A 17,899-nucleotide genomic window follows, 5' to 3' on the forward strand; every position below is an offset into this window, starting at 1 on the left:
ATAGCATATATCTTGCTACCAGTGTCACAAACGATCACTGGTCATTGCATCAATGCAAACATAGAGGAATTGGACAACTCACTCTTAATAATTGTTGAGAAGCTGGAAACTTGAGGGATATTGACTTTGATAACACACCTGCAAATATTCACAAATTGAAAATCAGGACAAATTTAAACTCAGCTTGATGCAACTGAATATTATACAATTGTCCATTTCTCTTTTGGGCACTGAAAATCTGGGCTATGGGCAGTTAGATCACCAAGCTCTGAGGAGTTTAGTGTAAAATATTTATAATGAGTCCCATGTTACATACCTATCCATGGTGTTATGAAGTAATAACCAAAGTTATCCTTTGGATCTGTAAGGAAACAGTTTTATGTTTTAAGAACTATGCATGGTACACGACAAGTATAACAGGGTTATATATACAATTTTTTTATGTAATAATATTTAATTGCTTGTCTCATTGAACAATAGAACAGGTCAAAGGTAATAATAGTTTCTTGAATCTTAAGGCGTCTGTCAGGATCACCCTGGATTAAAGAAAAACTGCAGCTACACATAAAAACATATTGGGGTATATTTACTAAGCTGCGGGTTTGAAAAAGAGGGGATGTTGCCTATAGCAACCAATCAGATTCTAGCTTTCATTTATTTAGCACCTTCTACAAAATGAAAGCTAGAATCTGATTGGTTGCTGTAGGCAACATCCCCACTTTTTCAAAACCGCAGCTTAGTAAATCTAGCCCATTATCTCATCCCCTCTCTCCAGCGAGCAGAACAGAGAATGTCTGGCTTCCAGGACCTATTCTGTTCATGAGATGCTCACCTCGCTCCAAGCAATTAATTATTGGACTGGTCATTGTGTTTCAAATCTATGGGCTCTTGACATCTCACTGAGCTCTTGTGTTGACCGCATGGCGTTTATACATTGGAAATGTTTCAGTGACTTAGAGGTGATGGAAACGTCTGTGAAGCACGTTAGTGGTAAATTTGTAAAAATCCTTTTGAAATGTGATGAAAACCAGGAAAAACATGAATCATAACGTCGTCTCCAAAATACATATAGAAAACATCCAGCAGAATCAATGTTAATTCTTACCCTGCCTGGACACAATGGCCTTTGCATAGTCTGGGTGACAGACAATGAGGGAAGCAAATAACTTTCCAAACCATACAGGGAACGCGTATCCATATTGGTTGGCATATCCAGCCACAATGTCCAAATCATTCCCGTCATGTTTAAACTGTTAAAATACAAAAAAAAGAGACAGATATAAGCACAAATATGTCTATTGCTCCCAATATACCATACTGTCACAAACATAGTTTAGGCACCCCGAATCCTATCCTGGAAAGTTGGAGGAGCCAATGTGGCTGCTATGGATTCATTGAAGCTGGTCCGTCTGCTACGGAGGGTCCCACTTTGCTTTTCTGAGAGTTCTCCCTTGCCTGGCTTCCATTGTTTTGCATCCCTAAGCCACTTTTGGTGTCACCACTCTCCCCTCATAGCTGGAGTGGTCAATGCACCACTGATGACCACGTTTTATCTATGTAAAATAAATAATTAAATGCTGCCAGTAATTAAAGACAGATATGTATTTTCCAGTACAAATACATATAAAATTAGAAATAAAATAAAAAAATTATATTGTATTATATGGTGAGACTTTAGTAGGCTGGCTGCCATTCTACATCCGGGACTCCGTGGCCTTCCCACAAATCCAGGCCAGCCAGAAAGCATGGTTTGTGTCCGATATTAAGTTAATCCCTACAAGGTTACTGATAAAGAAATAACATAGAACACGTAAAGGTATATTTATACACCTGCCGTTGGTGTAAGGGGTTCTATTTAATTTTTGTTTTCTATGAAGTTCTATGACATTTTTAATTACCTTGTCCGACGCTGGTACAAACAGCATTATCATAGGTGTGCAAGAACATGACTATAACATATACACTAAAATACTTCTACTGGTAACAGCAGGAGTACAGTTTTAACTCTCCATATTTCCTATGTAGAGGTAGAACAGCCGCAGAAATTCCTATTATTAGGAAAACCTGTTGCAGCTGCCCCCCCACCCGGTGCAAGATCTGTGCTGATAGAAATAATTGATTTTAAGAGTATCTTACTGTAATGTAAGCAATTTGAGTACTATGTAGAGTCGAACATAACTTAAGATACGGCCCCCAGTACTTTGTACCTGCCCCAATCCCCCTCTTGGCACCCCAGGGTCCACAAACTGTTTCTTCACTCTACCCCTGACACTCCAGTCCCAGGTCTTGTTTTGCCATTGAAAGTCATCTGCTAATTGCAGGATTTTTGCGCACAGTGAGCTCTTCCTTGGGTACATTAGTATGTGCTTTTCAGAGAAATTGTCAACCTTGTTTAGCTGCCATGCAGTTATGAGAATATTTTGTATTTGCCATTTCATCTCTCCATCTTCATAAATCTACACGGGTAGGGGCCATGTGTCGTATACTACTAGAAAGCTAGAAAGCCTCTGTTAGCTTTCACTATTTTTACATCACCACAAGTACAGGGTGATTCAAAAGTCGCAGTACACCCTTTTATTTCAAAAACTCTACAGGAATTGGGCCGATTGGCCGATTTCAAGATGGCGCCCATGTTTGGTACATACCGTAAAAGATAGACCACGTCACCCATACCTTACTGGAGTATTCAGGTTTCCCAATTTCCTGTAGAGTTTTTGAAATAAAAGGGTGTAATGCGACTTTTGAATCACCCTGTATTATGATATTATTAAAGTTAGTATACAATTAGTATAAATTAGTATAAAATGTAAACTATAAAATGAGTATAAAATGTACATATCTAGAATAAACATCTGGATTGGTCCATAGATATTTCCACTATATCTATAACATTACCTGGAGTTACAGTTCTCCTGGGACACAAAGGTTATGCTGATGTACTAGAAATTATTGTGAATAATAAACATATTACCTATTACCCACTTGTCCAGTTCAATAAACTTCACCCAGACTTGTTTTCTATCAACTACCAACTTCATATATCATTATCAGTAAAATGATAACAGCTAAGTAACCGGTCTACTCACGTGAGTCTCTAATCTTCTGCATTACAGAGAGCAAATCAGTTCAGTGCACAGAGCAGAGGGACAACACCTCCAGAACTGCAACCTTACAGCAAACAGCAGTAACTGGTTTTAAGAAACCCCAGCAGAAAGAGCAGATGTTTTTATCTGAAATGTACACAGATGTCGTGTTATGTAGTCAAATGTTGTAGTAAATCAACTACAAGTTTTTATTTTCTACTCCCTGTATGTGAGTGCTTTCTAATTATTTACAGTTTGGCTATGAATTATAGTATTACTTGCTTAGTTCAGTCAGAAGCAGGTTGTAAACATACATAAGCAGCAGAAAGACAAGTTGTTTTGGAATACACAGTAAAGCAGAAAAATGAAAAGACCTCGCAGACAGTCAGCCTTGCATAACACTTTTTTTCAGGTTCAGATCTAAGCATGGACAATCCCTTCCTCATCTCCCTTCTAGGTTCCCCCAATGTCCCCTTCTCTTTAGCATTATGTATAATTAATTTCAAAATGTCTCAAAAGGGCAAGAAGATATTCCAGGAAGACACTGCCCAATTCTTTAAAAAGAAATCCCAACTTCCATAGCGGAGCCCAGACCTGCCAAATTCTGCCAAAAGTCCATCTCTTTATCACTAACCTAGTGTTATGTCCGTAACTATCGTTTAAGATTGGCCGATGCATTTGCTGTGGTTTCAAAGCACATAAGTTTTATTCGCAAAGTATATTAAAAGGCAAAGTTTGGTATACATATGTGTGCGACAGGTCATACTAACTTGAGCTTGAATTAGAACGCTCTGGGAACCAAAGCCAGTGCTCAACAATTTATACGCTGTACAGTTGTAAAACAACTTAAAAAAAGCAGTAGAACTCTGTCACTCTCTGTCAATTGTTGAAAGGGAACTCTGACAATCTAATCAGAGTTAGAGACACTTTGGGGGAGATTCAATTCTGAGTGAAGTACTGCCAGAGCCTCGCGTGTTGAGTCTCTGTGGCAATGTCTAGTCTGAATTCTCTGCACTTTTTAGCTCACACCTCATAGAGTTGCATGCAAAAATGAGCTGGGATTCCTCTACCGCACTGACCGAAAGTGCACAGAGGAGCACATCACGCAAGACTCCAGCAGCAGTTCACAGTTAATTGAATTCTACTCTCGAAGAGAAACAAGATCTGGAAAAGAGATCATAAAGAAATACATATTAGATCTTAGCGCTTCCAAAAATCATTAGAAATGCCAACCTTGTCAACTTTCCACACCTTCCACCGGTCATCAAAACCCAAGTGATATAATGAGACTGCCCTACTACAAAACAAAGGAAACATTAATCTTGGCTTTTGGGAACTATCTACATGTAGCTTACCAAGACCTACAGATACAAATATTTCAGGACCTCTCATTCTCCACAAAACAAAACAAAAGGGCCGGGAGGTGCAAGAAATCACCAAAATGTTATGAAACCACAACTATTGATATAGATTGTGTTTTCTTTTCCAGCTACAAGTCTTTTTGGAAATCTCGCTATATGCCAAAACTCTCAAAACTGCCATCTTCCGAAACTGGGGATCCTACCGGAGCCAGGCCTGATGGACTCTTGATTTCCTCCTGCACCATTATCATCGGAGTGGCAGGGAGTTCCTCCCAAGAAGCCATCACTTCATGACTAGATTCCTGCTGACCTACCTATGATAGACATTCCAGAGCAGAGACAACATCTGTATTTATGATCAGACCCGCATTATCAGGCAACACTTGTTACTTTTTGCTAATTCAGTAGGACTCCAGCAGAAACATTGCATTCAGAACGATTACTTTATGTCATCTGAAGCCCAGTATTACTGGCTTGGTTTGGCATATCAGACTCTCGTCTGGTACTGCTTGGACTTTACACTCTTTAGGTCTGGTGCTCAGTTACAGGAAACTAAACATTATTTGAAATGATTGGACAAGCTGAGCAGGGTTCTTAAGTCCCAGATTCATTTGTTTTGTTATATGTTAGATTTTATATTGTAATTGTGTACTTCAGCTCTTTGCAGATCATAGTTTATGTACCTCAAAGCTAGATGCTGGAAGTTAATGTGTCCAATGCTATTAATTTACGATGGTGGTCTGGTTTGCCCCCACTAATTGCTCAGTGGCAGTGTCTGGTAATCATCACAATGTTAAAGTCTTTGGCAATGATGTACTTTTGAGTGGGCACATTGCTATGTTTGACTGAGAACCAGATGATCTTTCCAGTAATCTTGGCTTCCATTGTTTTGGAGTCTTTGGTCAGATGTGGTTGATGGGACGAGGCTTCTCTTTCTCATAATTATATGTTGCAGCAGTCCTGGATCAAAGCCGTGGAGGGGATTTCTTAATTTTAAATTAGCAGTATGCAAGTCACATAGTCTACTGGTTAGTGTTTTGGTTAAAATTGCTTTTAGTTATTATGCAATTCATGTATTTTCTCAGTACTTATTACGTGATACATTTATCCATTCCTTCTTCCTCCTTCCCATTTTCCTCTTCCTTCCCCCTTGACACTAGGAGCTAGCTTATTTCTGTATACTTTCAATGTTCATGATCTACCTTGGGTCCCAGAATGATCTTTGCACAACCACTTCCCCTTGCATGATTTCAACTTGCAAAGTGTGAAGCATACTTACTATATGTACATCAAACATTAAACATTGTGTACATTTTGTTAAAAGCAACCTCTTTTTAATTACAACCACCATTGTAATAAATTGCACTGTAAAGGTGCTGATATTTATTAAAAACAGCTAACAACACGCTAGTAATAATATTAAAGCATAACAGCTTAATTTATGAAAATTTTACGGACTTAAACCAAGCGTACGCTTACATAAGGGACAAATAGGAAATCCACACAAACATGGGAAGGATATATAAACTCCAGAGAGATAAGGGTGTTCGTGAGGATTCGAACTCAGGCTTCCACTGATGAGAAGTGGATTGTCTAACCACTAATCCAACGTGCAAGTGGAAACAGTATGTCCATGAATTAGACTAGAAGGAAAAGCTGAGCATCAAGGTCTCTCATAACAAACAAATTTACATTAATAATTTTAATTAATGTAACAATCAATCAATTATATTATTATCATCAATTCTACAAAGAAATATTGGCGCCCTAAATCCTTGGTACATGCACTGTTTAAATATTTGGATATGGAAATCCCCAACACAACACATGCATTACTGAAGGTTTAAGGATAAACAATAAAGAATTACACACACATTCTCTTGTTCTCCATCAAGAAAATGTGTCATAGGTAATTTAAAAATGTAAATAAACGTGGATGTGGATATAACGTCTAATAATTCGCAATCATAAATATGTACGATGTTCTAAAACCATATACTAGCGTACTCTTCTATAAGTGACACATTGGAGTAAATGCACAGTAACATGGGGATATACAAAGTCAACACAGAAACAGGAATGATTCTGGATTCGGACTCATGAAGCTGTTGTTGGCAGTTCATGTCTCTAACCAGTAAGGCATACTTCAGATTGAAACAAGCATACAACACAACACAGGCAATAGTGGCATCCTAAAGTGTTAATGATTATAATTAAATGAACAGTTGCATACACCTTCTTAGTAACAGACCTAAAAGATCATGTTTTGTTTTATAAAAATTAAAATAAGAAAGTCTATGCTAATGCATATCAGAATAATTCGCAATCAGAAATAAATGCAAACATTTTTAAATCAGTATAAAAGGAAACAACAGATTTTCTTAACCTGCGTTGCATAGACCCAGCATCAGATCTCATCATTTGATACCTCTGTTGGCCAATACACTTGCATATACTTGTCTCATTACAATCCAATATAAAAGACTGCTTCATGCACACTTGAAATTGGTTAGGGCTCTATAGTGTGGTTTTCTGCTATGGATTTGTATAGTGGTCTTTTATTTGTATTGAAAGTTAGATTTTAGTTTACTCTTTTATAGACACCTTAAATGTTTGTAAGATATTCCATGTTACACAATAACAGTGCATCTCGATTTTCATATGTAATGTGCATTTTAATGTGTGTGTCTTATAAATTGTAGCCCGAGGGGGGGGGTGTTGTGAAACTTTTCAATCTAATATCTATTAATATAATTCTTATGTGGTTTTGAAATTTTCAATGTTGCATGTTTATCCAAAAGATCCCCAGCCCTCCAGAAACTGTGGAGGCAGGATCCTTCAGGTTCAACATTGATTTGCAATGTAGATTATTTTTTTCAAATATGGTTTATATCACACTTTTTGAATTCTCTGGCATCCTAAAAAACAACTGTATTGTGATGAAAGTAAAGGCCTGTTTCATTTTTATAAACATATACAAATGCAGGCACCAGATAGTTTGGACTTAAACAAAAGAGTACCTTTGAATTCTTCAAAATTGAAATTGTGCTGTAAGGCCTGCCTTTGCCCCTGCTGAGATTATCATATGTTACTTTTATAGCCATAGCACTTAGAAAAATAATGACGAAGCTTGATTGGTAGAGTTTTGTTTAAAATAGACCAAACTAAAGGATTTCCTTTATGTACTACCAGGCCTTAGCTGGGACATGTCTGCCTCACCTGAAAAATATTCAATAATCAAGAAGGATTGGCAAGTTTCATTTCATGCAGAAAGATCAAGACATGGAGGCGTTGCCTTTTGCAGCATGTAAATATCTAGTTGTTGTTCCTTTTAGGATATTGGGGGACCTGTGTTACAGTTAAGGCAACAAATTATAGATTTTACTGCTTGAAAGTACAGGTGTGTAGTAAGTACACAGCCAACTCATTTTTGTATTTCAAAATGGCCTAAGGTTGATTGTTTTTTCTCTTATATTTTAAACAGAGAAAGAAGACAGGCATTATGGGTTCCAGCATGACCTGCCTTGCAACCCTTCTAACCAATGGGATGAAACCAACACGCATGTGTTTATAATTTGTAGTTTACAAAGGAGTTGGGTATTTTCAGTTTTCATGATTCATTTGATTACTGTAATTGTGTCTATAAATAAATATTAATATTTTATTTTTGCAATACTCATTCTCCTGTAACTCTCTGCTGCTTTGGACACTGTTTAACACCCTCTTCTCATACACATCCTTCACTCCATTTTCCATCTAGACACAGTTCATTCCTGGGTCCCTTCCTACCTCTCTAACTGCTCCTGTAGTGTACCCACCTCTGGCACATTCTCCCTTCCGCTCTCACTCACCCTCTATTGAGGTGTCACAAGGCTCCTTTTAGTGCTAAATTGTGTACTTTAATATTGTACATCTTTTGTCTTGGGTACTAATTTGGTCATTTGCCCTCCAATACCACCTCTATGATGAGGACACCCAAATGTACATTGCTTTCCCTGACCTATTTCTTTCTGCATTGTCTGTTGAAAAACTGTCTTTCTGCATTCACCCCATGGATGTCATAATGATAGCTAAAGAAAATCATGTTCTAGACAGAGCTCATAATTATTCCCCAATGCCCATAGTTGGCCTTAAATGATTTACACACATTAGCAAGTCAAACACAAATACCTCCTGTAGTATATGTCCCTAATTAGTCAGTAATTATTTGGCTGATTTAATTATGATGGACCCTCCCCCAAAAAATTAACAAATAAAAATTACACTCTAAAACTGAGATTTTAACATTCGTAAATCTAAAGTAGACATTGTTCCAGGCCATGAGAAAAGAGGTGTGTGTCTGTCATGTTTATATCCTTTTTGTAAAGATTATCTTTAGCTGTGTTGCAAAATAAATGTTTGTATGTCTGATCACATTATTATCTGACTACATCTATATAATTGTTAACATATACACTTATATGTTATATTTATTCTAACAGACCGTAGACATTGTGTCAGACGGCTGAAGGCGAAGGAGGAGGAGGTGGTGCCGGTGGTGGAGGCAGAGGAGGAGGTGGCGCCAGTGGTGGATACAGAAGAGAATGAGGAGGTTGTGGCAGTGGTGGAGGAGGTAGAAGAGGCACCAGAGGAGGTGGCAGAGGCAGCAGCGTTGGAGGTGGTGGGGGAGGACCTGGAGGAGGTGCCTGCCACACAGGGAGTGCTGGAGGGGGCGAGGGGTGAATGTAAGTATGGAAATTAAACACTTTTCCAAAATGTATTCCTTTTGAGTCACATTGTTGTTGAGCAAAAATCATTATTAACTGCATGCCCTTTTCCAAATAGCTAGTTAGCCATTCCACAGTTTTCAACCATGATGGCCATAAGAATAACTTTTGTGGTGTCAAGTACACCCCAGCCACCACACAAATATGTATCTATAAATACATCTGCCACCCAAAAGTAGTAATCCTCTGCCTAGTACTGTGTTTAGCATACAATTTCCAATAATGTAAAGTTATGTAACACTTCATGTCTCTGGTGAACCCAGCAAATGAGACAAACAAATTACACCCTTTTGAAGTAATATATGTTTGAACAATTAGCTAAGCATGTTTGTTTTTGTTTTTTTTAATCAACAGCTCAAGAAGACACCCAGGCTGTGGCTGAAAACCCTCAAACGAGGGCATCATCCACGATATACTAAAATATAGAAGAAAAATAAAAAAATATTTAATTGTTAAAAAAAATAAATTAATCTTTTGGCCAAAATTTATAGTTAATTCAAATATTTCTACTGTTTTTTTTTTTTAAATTACCGTTTTAAAAATTTGTTGGAAAAAAAAATTTGTGTGTGTGTTTTGTAATTTAATTACAAGAAATGTGTTGAGGTTATTTTAGCCAATAATAGCTGGACATTTAGAACATACCTTAATATTTAGTTTACATTGGTCCCTTTGCACTACATCTTACTTTATCTCATCTTTTATTTATTTATGATGGAACCAGCAACTCTGAGGCGCTGTACAGAGAACACAGTCCCTGAGACAACAGAGCTTACAGTCTAACACAACACACACACACACACACACACACACTTTGATTGATGAAGGCAAATGGAGTTGAGGGAGGACATTAAAAAAAACATGGGAGGAACACTAACTCCACACAGATAAGGCATACAAGTAGGAGTTGAAGAAAACAAGGTATGGTTGTCAGATGCTAATTTCATTTCACAACAACCCCCCCACCTCCAAAAGGGAGTCCATTCATAGTGATATCATACACATAAGGTGCCCTTGGGCCCAGAATCATTAAGGAAGGTATATGCCAAATGACAAACCAAATTAACAACTTCTCAAAACCATCTGGCATTGAAGAGGTATGTAAATGCTAAATATGAGTTCAGATTAAAATTTGACAAAAACATAGCGTACATCAACTTCAAATGTCAAAGGAAACCCACACAAACATGGAAGAGAACATACAAAGTCCACATATATAAGGGAATGGTTGTGAATTGAACTCATGACCCCAGTGCAGGTATTAGTCTGAGCGACTAAACCACCGTGCTGCTCGACTGTGATCTGCATTGATATTTTGTGATGCTGAGTACATAACATAACACATACAAGCCGTATAATGGAGAAAAAAACAAGGATTCAAGACAATGTTGCATTTGACTCCAAGAAAGAGCCATAACTATCAACCCGCACCCTCTGAGTCTTAGGCCATTCATATGGATGTACATAATAAGGTGAATGTGACCTGTGGGGCATCTTCCATTTTGAAAGTAAAACATTGTAATAAAATCAAAATGCACCTTGGCCTAACAAAGTTGCATTGGAGGGTGAGATACATTTAAAATAGGAGGACAGATTTCTCATTGTGGTAGAGCATGTAGTAGATCATATTTGAACGAAAGAATAAAAATCAAGCTAACAAGTGTTTGTGTGATAACTAAAAACAAACCATTACTTTATCGAAATAGTATCCTAATTGGGCACCTTGCAATTTTTTTTTTTTTTAAAAAAACCTGGTTGGTCCAACGCTCCTGTTGCCTGTTGCGCTCGTTTCCTTAATGATTCACAGCTGCGAGCTGCACACAGACGCTAAGGCCATGTTTGGTATTTGAACTCATGACGCCAGTGTGGTGAGACCAAAGTGCAAATTATTATGAGATTAATCTGCATCCACCTTCTTAGTTTTAATCAAACTCTTTACACGATCTTTCATGTAGATGATTAAGAAGGTGTGTTAAGTTAGCTCATTTAAAACAATTCAAAATGATTTCTCCCAGGTGCTATAAACATGTAAGTGTTACAACTAATAATTAGATTACAACTGTGCTGCATAATACACTCCCAAGTGTGTTTTTACATTTGTAAACAAACTCTTAGAACCTTCCACATTTGCCGTTACGTAACACTTTCTTATCTTAAATTAAGAAGCAGAAGTTAAGAAGATGCTTAATATTCTTTGCTTCTTATATTCCATTGAGAAAAGGACTGAAGGCGGCGTGTTTTTGAACTTTCCATTCCTTAGTAAATTACGAACTTCTTATCTCCCCGTTTGTTCTTAAAATACTAATCGCAATCTAAGCACAAGCTCCGATCGCTACTGAATCAGGCCCAGAGTGGTAAGAGGGCTCGCAAGCCTACAATCTATGGGACAATGGAAGTTTGAAACACAAGGGCATGTGCTACATCATATTGCACATTGGACCAGCTAGAATGCAAAGGTAAAAAGTATTGAGTGGGCTGTGTGATCAGTCACACAGCAATGTTGGTCAGAGGGTTGTTGTCTTGTATTAGTTGTGTAGATGGTGGTAATAGGGTAACCTATGAAAATTAAAATGCTGGTTGAGGAATATCATAAGCTTGTCTGAAGAGGTGGGTTTTCAGAGAACACTTGAAGGTCTGAAGACTAGAGGAAAGTCATATTGTGCGAGGCAGGGAATTCCACAAAGAGTGTGCAGCCCGAAAAAAGTCCTGTAACTGGGAATTCGAAGGATGCGATGAGAGTGGAAGAGAGACCCAGCTCTTGTGCAGAACGGAGGTGTCGAGTTGGGAGATATTTTGAGACAAGTGAGGAGATGTATGTCGGTGCAATTTTGTTGGCGGCCTTGTATGTTAGTAGAAGAAATTTATATTGGATTTCTTGAAAACCAGGCAACCAAAGTAGAGACTGACAGAGTGGCTCGCAGAGTAAGAACGGTTTGCAAGGAGAATCATTCTAGCCGCGGCGCGCAAAATAGATTATAGAGGTTCAAGTCTGATTTTGGGAAGACCAGTAAGAAGGGAATTGCAATAGTCGATGCGTGAGATGATGAGTGTATGAATTTAGGTTATGGCAGTGTCTTGTGTGAGATATGTGCGTATTCTGGAAATGTTCATTAGATGTATGTAACATGATTTAGATATAGAGTCAATGTGGGGAACAAAGGATTGCTGTGAGTGTAAGATCACACCTAGGCAGCAAACTTGTTGGGTTCGATTTATGGTCATGTTGTCAACAGAAATGGAAATGTCAGACGGGAACCTTCTGTTTTTGGGTGGGAATATTATTATTTCAGGTTTTGAAAGACTGCGTTTGAGTTGGCGAGAAGACATTTAAGTGTTTTTCTCTAACTTATACTCCCTGATCCAACTTGTTATAAAGTAATCAGTCAAAATAATTGAAATAATAAACAATGGTGCCTTAAAAAGTGTGAATTCAGCAGCAGGTACTAATGAGATGTGATGTCACAATCCTGTGCCAAATACAAAAAAATTGAAGTACAATCTCATACAGATACATGAAAGGTATTAAAAAGTTAGTGCTACCCACAATAAATAGGAAATATTATTGTCCAAAATAGTACAGTAAAAAAGTTGCCTTAAATAAAATAGTAAAACAATTCTAATTGCTAGGTCCCAAATATTAACAATGATCAACAATACATTGTTAAATATGTTGTACTATTAAAATGAAGGGACAGGTGCTAGGAGAAAATATGAAAACAGGCACAGTAGGTCAAATGCAAGGAGGTACTACATCTATAACGCTTATATACACTTACAATTGTGCTAAATTAAGACTTTGGGCATTTTAGCAGTCCCCTCATCTCTTCAGGTACTGTGTCCCCCTATACTGAATTCAGGATATAATTGTGCAAGATAAAGCAAGCTCTTGGCACTTTGACAGTCCCCTGTCCTGGTTGCAGAATAGTTGTAAGAACCAGCAATATATATATATATATAAAGTAGGAAATACTTTATTATAGATAATAAACACTAATCTATGTACTTAAAATTTTTTGCAGATATTGACTACTTTGGTGCTTATGATAGCTGTCATGATTGTGGCCTAATCAGCAATTAGGAAAATAATATATTAATGCAGTCCTGATCCCTCCCAAAAAAATGATGAGTTGTATTTACATTTTGAATCACTGTGCGTAAGTAAACCAGGTGTTATTGTTGAATTCTACTTCAGAGAACTGCTTTGTGTCACCTCGCTGGAATGTTTATACAGAGATGACTGGGTGTTTAGAAGACTAGTCAACTGGGATTTAAAGCGCAGCCCCACAGATTCTGGAATATTGTGAATTCCTTTGTAAGTCAAAAGTATAATAGCAGTGATCCCTCCAAGGGCATTCTGTATCTCCTGTAGGAAAAATACATCAGAACAATACTTCATATATGAGTGGACCTTAGTACAGATTTCTAAAAAGTGAAATTAGCCTAATAAAATGAGCCATACTTAAATACCCGCCTAAAAGGAAGAGAGATAAAATATCTTTCCAATCTATATATGTGAAAAATCATACTCTGTTTATTGGGCTTATAATTATATCCAGTTATTTTCCAGAAGAAAGGAATCCTAGTTATAGAAGGCATTACTAGGAGTAAGTATTTGAATAGTAAGGGCAATGAAGGCAGTTGTAAAACAGATTAGCATACCCACACACTCCTGCAAAGATCGCATAAGTAAAGGGGATTTGGGCAAAGTAGAGAATGTTTACAATCAAGGAAAATTGCTAGAAGTTGTCAGTTCTTGAGGCTAAATCTTTCTACTGAATTGTCCAGCCCGTCTAGCCTTCCCAAAGCAACAGAGTATGTGATTGTGATATGTCAGTTTGTTATCCATTTATTCAATAAGCATTGTGACTTTTTATGTCATATTAAACTCTGGTTAATACTGTTCTGTCTTTGTGTTCTTGGGTTTTTATAATCCTACATTTGAGGCATGGAATGAAGACATTGAGTTTATAGTAACTGTGATTATATTAAGTTGTGATTGCATTTTGATATATTTTAGGGAGTAACTGAAGATTTCGTAAGGGTGTTAGCTCTTGAATTAAATCTTAGGTTTAACAGAGCTGGATGGTTAATAGTGAGTGGGAGATATAACTTTGTGGCATATTATTAATTTTAAGATCAGGTGGTTATGTTTTGATTAACCAATTCACACCAACATGTCACACATTAGTCAGGTGTCAGATGAAGCTTGTGGTGACAATAGCCCAGAACCATGTAGAAAACAGATGCAACATATTTTGAAGTGTAATACTTATTCCTCAGGCATCAGATGCATATACTAACCATCTCAATTGTTGTCTTTAAATATGCGCTGTCTAGTCAGCTTAAATTTCTAGGCATTGTGCACAGCCATTTGTCCTTTTGTACATTATGACACTAATTGAAACCACTTTGTTTAAAATAAGTAAATTGGTTACATAATTATTTAATTAAGAACAAATGCAGTTAATCAAAATACTTTAGGCTCTAATCTTTTTCTAATTTATTCAGTCAATTCTGATATGTTTGTGAGTCATCTGGAGACTCATTATACTAATCTTTGATTGACATAATAGTATGGAGATTTATCAACAATAACTGCCAAATGTATTGCCTAAATAACTAGCAGTGATGGGAGCATCCTGGAGAATTAAATAAAAACTTTGATTGTAAACTTTCTGTGATTACCTGTTAACACTCAATAAATTTTTGCATATGTAAATTAATTAACTTATTATTTAAGATTATATTAATATTTTTATATTTAGATTGCATATCCACTGTAGTGGTTTATAATTAATGCATTAACCCTTGGAGGACAAGTTAAAAAACCTTATGAAGTTTTAAACATATACTTTATGTTTGTATATGACAATCTGGAAAAAATCCTAAATATTTTAAACACTTGGATTAAAAAGCCTTGGAAAACTGCTGGGGTATTGTACAATGAAAATACAATCAACAGCATCATATACTGATGTCTTGAAAACACAACGACGAGAGTTAGAGACAATGACGGATCTGCAGTGAAGAAGAGGGGCTGCGCATCTGTATGCTGGAAAGTTTATTTATATATCGTTACTAGCTGAAGTACCTGGCATTGCCCAGGTTTAAATCTTCAAAGTATTAAGTTATCAATGAGTTGGATGTAACTGTCAATCTTTTAAAACTAATAAGCAGCTTGCAGTTACTGTTAAAAAAAATAATAGGGGGGCCTGGCCTGGCAGCCATCTGAGTTGGAAAGATTGTTGAGGAGATCCGTCCCTGACTCGGCTAAACATTAGTCTGCGGGCACATGCGCATTAAGGTTTTTTTTATTAGGCAGCATCTGAGGGTCATTAGGTTGTTGCTTGAGCCTGGCTCCTGATTGGTCACTTTAGGTATTTAAGGCAGGGAGGGCTTAGCCTCTCAGCCGGTTACAGCGTCCGTCTTCTGCATTACCGGTGACCAGCTCTGTCCTCTGTTCTACTGTGGACACTCTGCTTCTCACCAGATTCCTGTTGTGCTCTTTGGCTTTGACCTTGACCCTGCTTGAATGCTGATTGCCCTTGACCTTTGTCATGTTAGATGTGTCTCCTCCCCATTTTTTTTTCTTTCCCTGCTGCCTTCCCTTGTCTGGTTTCTGTATTTCCCTCTAGGCTGTAATGTTGTTGATTTTATTTTCTTTATTCTGCTATGTACAAAAGATTTAATACAAATTTATTTAATTTTAAGTTGATATAAAAATGATGGCCGATACAATCAGCTTCTGTGCTAGCCAGAATGACTGAACTACATGATCATTAATAACTAGCTTCTTTGTTGAGTTGTGAGCAGGTAGTTAATAACAGGCCACAAGAAAAAAAAGTTTATAGTCTCACACATTCTGAACTTGTTTTTTCTTCAGTAATAACTTCTCTAGAAATCATTTTGTTGTTGTACAAGTCCAAGGCAGATATATAAACAGGACGCCAAATACAATATCTAAGTAATAGCCTGAAGTCTACAGATTGGTGTGGTCTGTAATTTGTGGTATCTTATTGCTTATTTCTGTTTATATGTGATTAAAGTTCAGTACAGGATATGCAATCATGTTTTCTACACCTTGTTTATGGAGGGGAGGGTAAAAGGTAATGTGATCACCTGTATGTCTCCAGTCACAATCCAAGCATGCAGTTTTTGCACATTATACATGGCATTACAGATGAAAATTACATAGAGCAGTAGATTATTTTATTGCTATACAATCTTAAAGCAGATACATAAACATGACAGCAAATGCTGAGACCATGAGTCTGATACCTGACTTGGGTCTGTGTGGAGTTTGTATGTTCTCCTCGTGTTTGTGTGAGTCTCCTCCAGGTGCTTTGGTTTCCTCCCACATTCCCAAAAACAAACTATAAGGTTAATTGGCTGCTGGCAATATTAACACTAGTCTGTGTGTGATTGTCTGTGAGTGTATTAGAAAATTTAAATGTAATCTCCAATGGGGCAGGGATTTATGTGAATGACAAATATTCTATGAACAGTACTGTGGAATTGGTGGAGCTATATAAATAAGTGATGATTGTCACAGAGACCAGACTCTGCCGGCTTCCTTGATCTTATAACTTATCAAATAATCAAACAGTCATACAATATATCACCTTTTTTTTGTCAGGAAACCGCTCCAGACCACCTTTACCTATCACTCACCGCACAATGAACACTTGTGACTTGGAAGTTTACTGTAAGGAGACACGCAGGATTCCAGCGCTCAGTCTTGCACTTACCTATCCCTAAGGTTACAGATCTAACTGGTCCCTTCCCCAACCTCTTCTAAACAGGCTGTGAATTTGTTTAGAGCAATAACACTTACTAAATTTTAGATTTAATACACAAAAAAAAAGTACAATGCTTACAGCCAAGGGAAATTGACTTGGAAGATGGACAGCTTATAATTGTAGATTGATTTCCCAAAAATCTGACAATACCGTATAAGTTGTCTCATCTTTAAAAGACACTTTGTCATCTTTCCCCATCTACAGGGGTTGGTCTCCAGGAGAGGCCTGTGATACAATTTCACAACCACAATTTACATCTTCCCTGTTTAATCCCCAATGTTAGAATGTAACATATCTTTTCTGGGGAGTGTTACACAGACTCAAGTTATTATTATTAATAAAGCCAATACAAATTTACCAATCTTCTGGTACCAAACAGGGATAGGGCAAGTGGATTAGTTGAGCTGATAATAATTTCCACTCATTTCCTGCACGACATACAGTTTTATTTGACGTATGGGGTGCCCTTCATCATACTATTTATGATAATGTGGTTGATCAATAATTATATTGATTGAAAGTTGTGTTTTGGAAATGGAATTATTTTTTGTTTATATAAAATATAGCAAGCCATCATGTGGCCACAGAGCCCATGTCTCTTTGTGTAAGACTCCCTCCTGGGACGAATTTGTGCTGAAAACCACTCCTGGGGTGCTGAAAACCACTCCTATACCAGGACGTAGCTCATCTCATGAGGTCTTTGAAGCTTTTTATTTCCCACTAAAGGTATGTTATCCACAGAATAAACACTGCCCAGTATTTCAGGCCTCACAATTACACTTTGAGTTAGGTCATTAACCCTGTTGGAGCAGGGCTTTGCTTTGAAGTCATTTGCATTACACCATAGCTTACAGAGAAAAACAAATACAATCTGCAGAGAAAGGTTGTAAATA

General features: G+C 37.3%; 1 protein-coding gene across 1 annotated transcript in view; it reads right to left on the reverse strand.

Moving 5' to 3' along the window:
- The window catches only part of LOC142099982 (cytochrome P450 4B1-like), a 35,664-nt gene extending 19,898 nt beyond the window's left edge, over nt 1–15,766 (reverse strand). Inside the window, exons 1-4 of the mRNA XM_075183990.1 lie at nt 15,695–15,766; nt 13,418–13,570; nt 1,106–1,250; nt 317–361 (exon numbers count right to left, since the gene is read on the reverse strand). Of these exons, the coding sequence (XP_075040091.1) occupies nt 317–361; nt 1,106–1,250; nt 13,418–13,570; nt 15,695–15,766 (415 nt within the window). The remainder of the gene's footprint in view (nt 1–316; nt 362–1,105; nt 1,251–13,417; nt 13,571–15,694) is intronic.
- Nucleotides 15,767–17,899: the final 2,133 nt, after the last annotated feature.

The sequence above is a fragment of the Mixophyes fleayi genome, chromosome 8, assembly GCF_038048845.1.
Source record: "Mixophyes fleayi isolate aMixFle1 chromosome 8, aMixFle1.hap1, whole genome shotgun sequence".
NCBI classification, from domain to species: Eukaryota; Metazoa; Chordata; class Amphibia; order Anura; family Limnodynastidae; genus Mixophyes; species Mixophyes fleayi.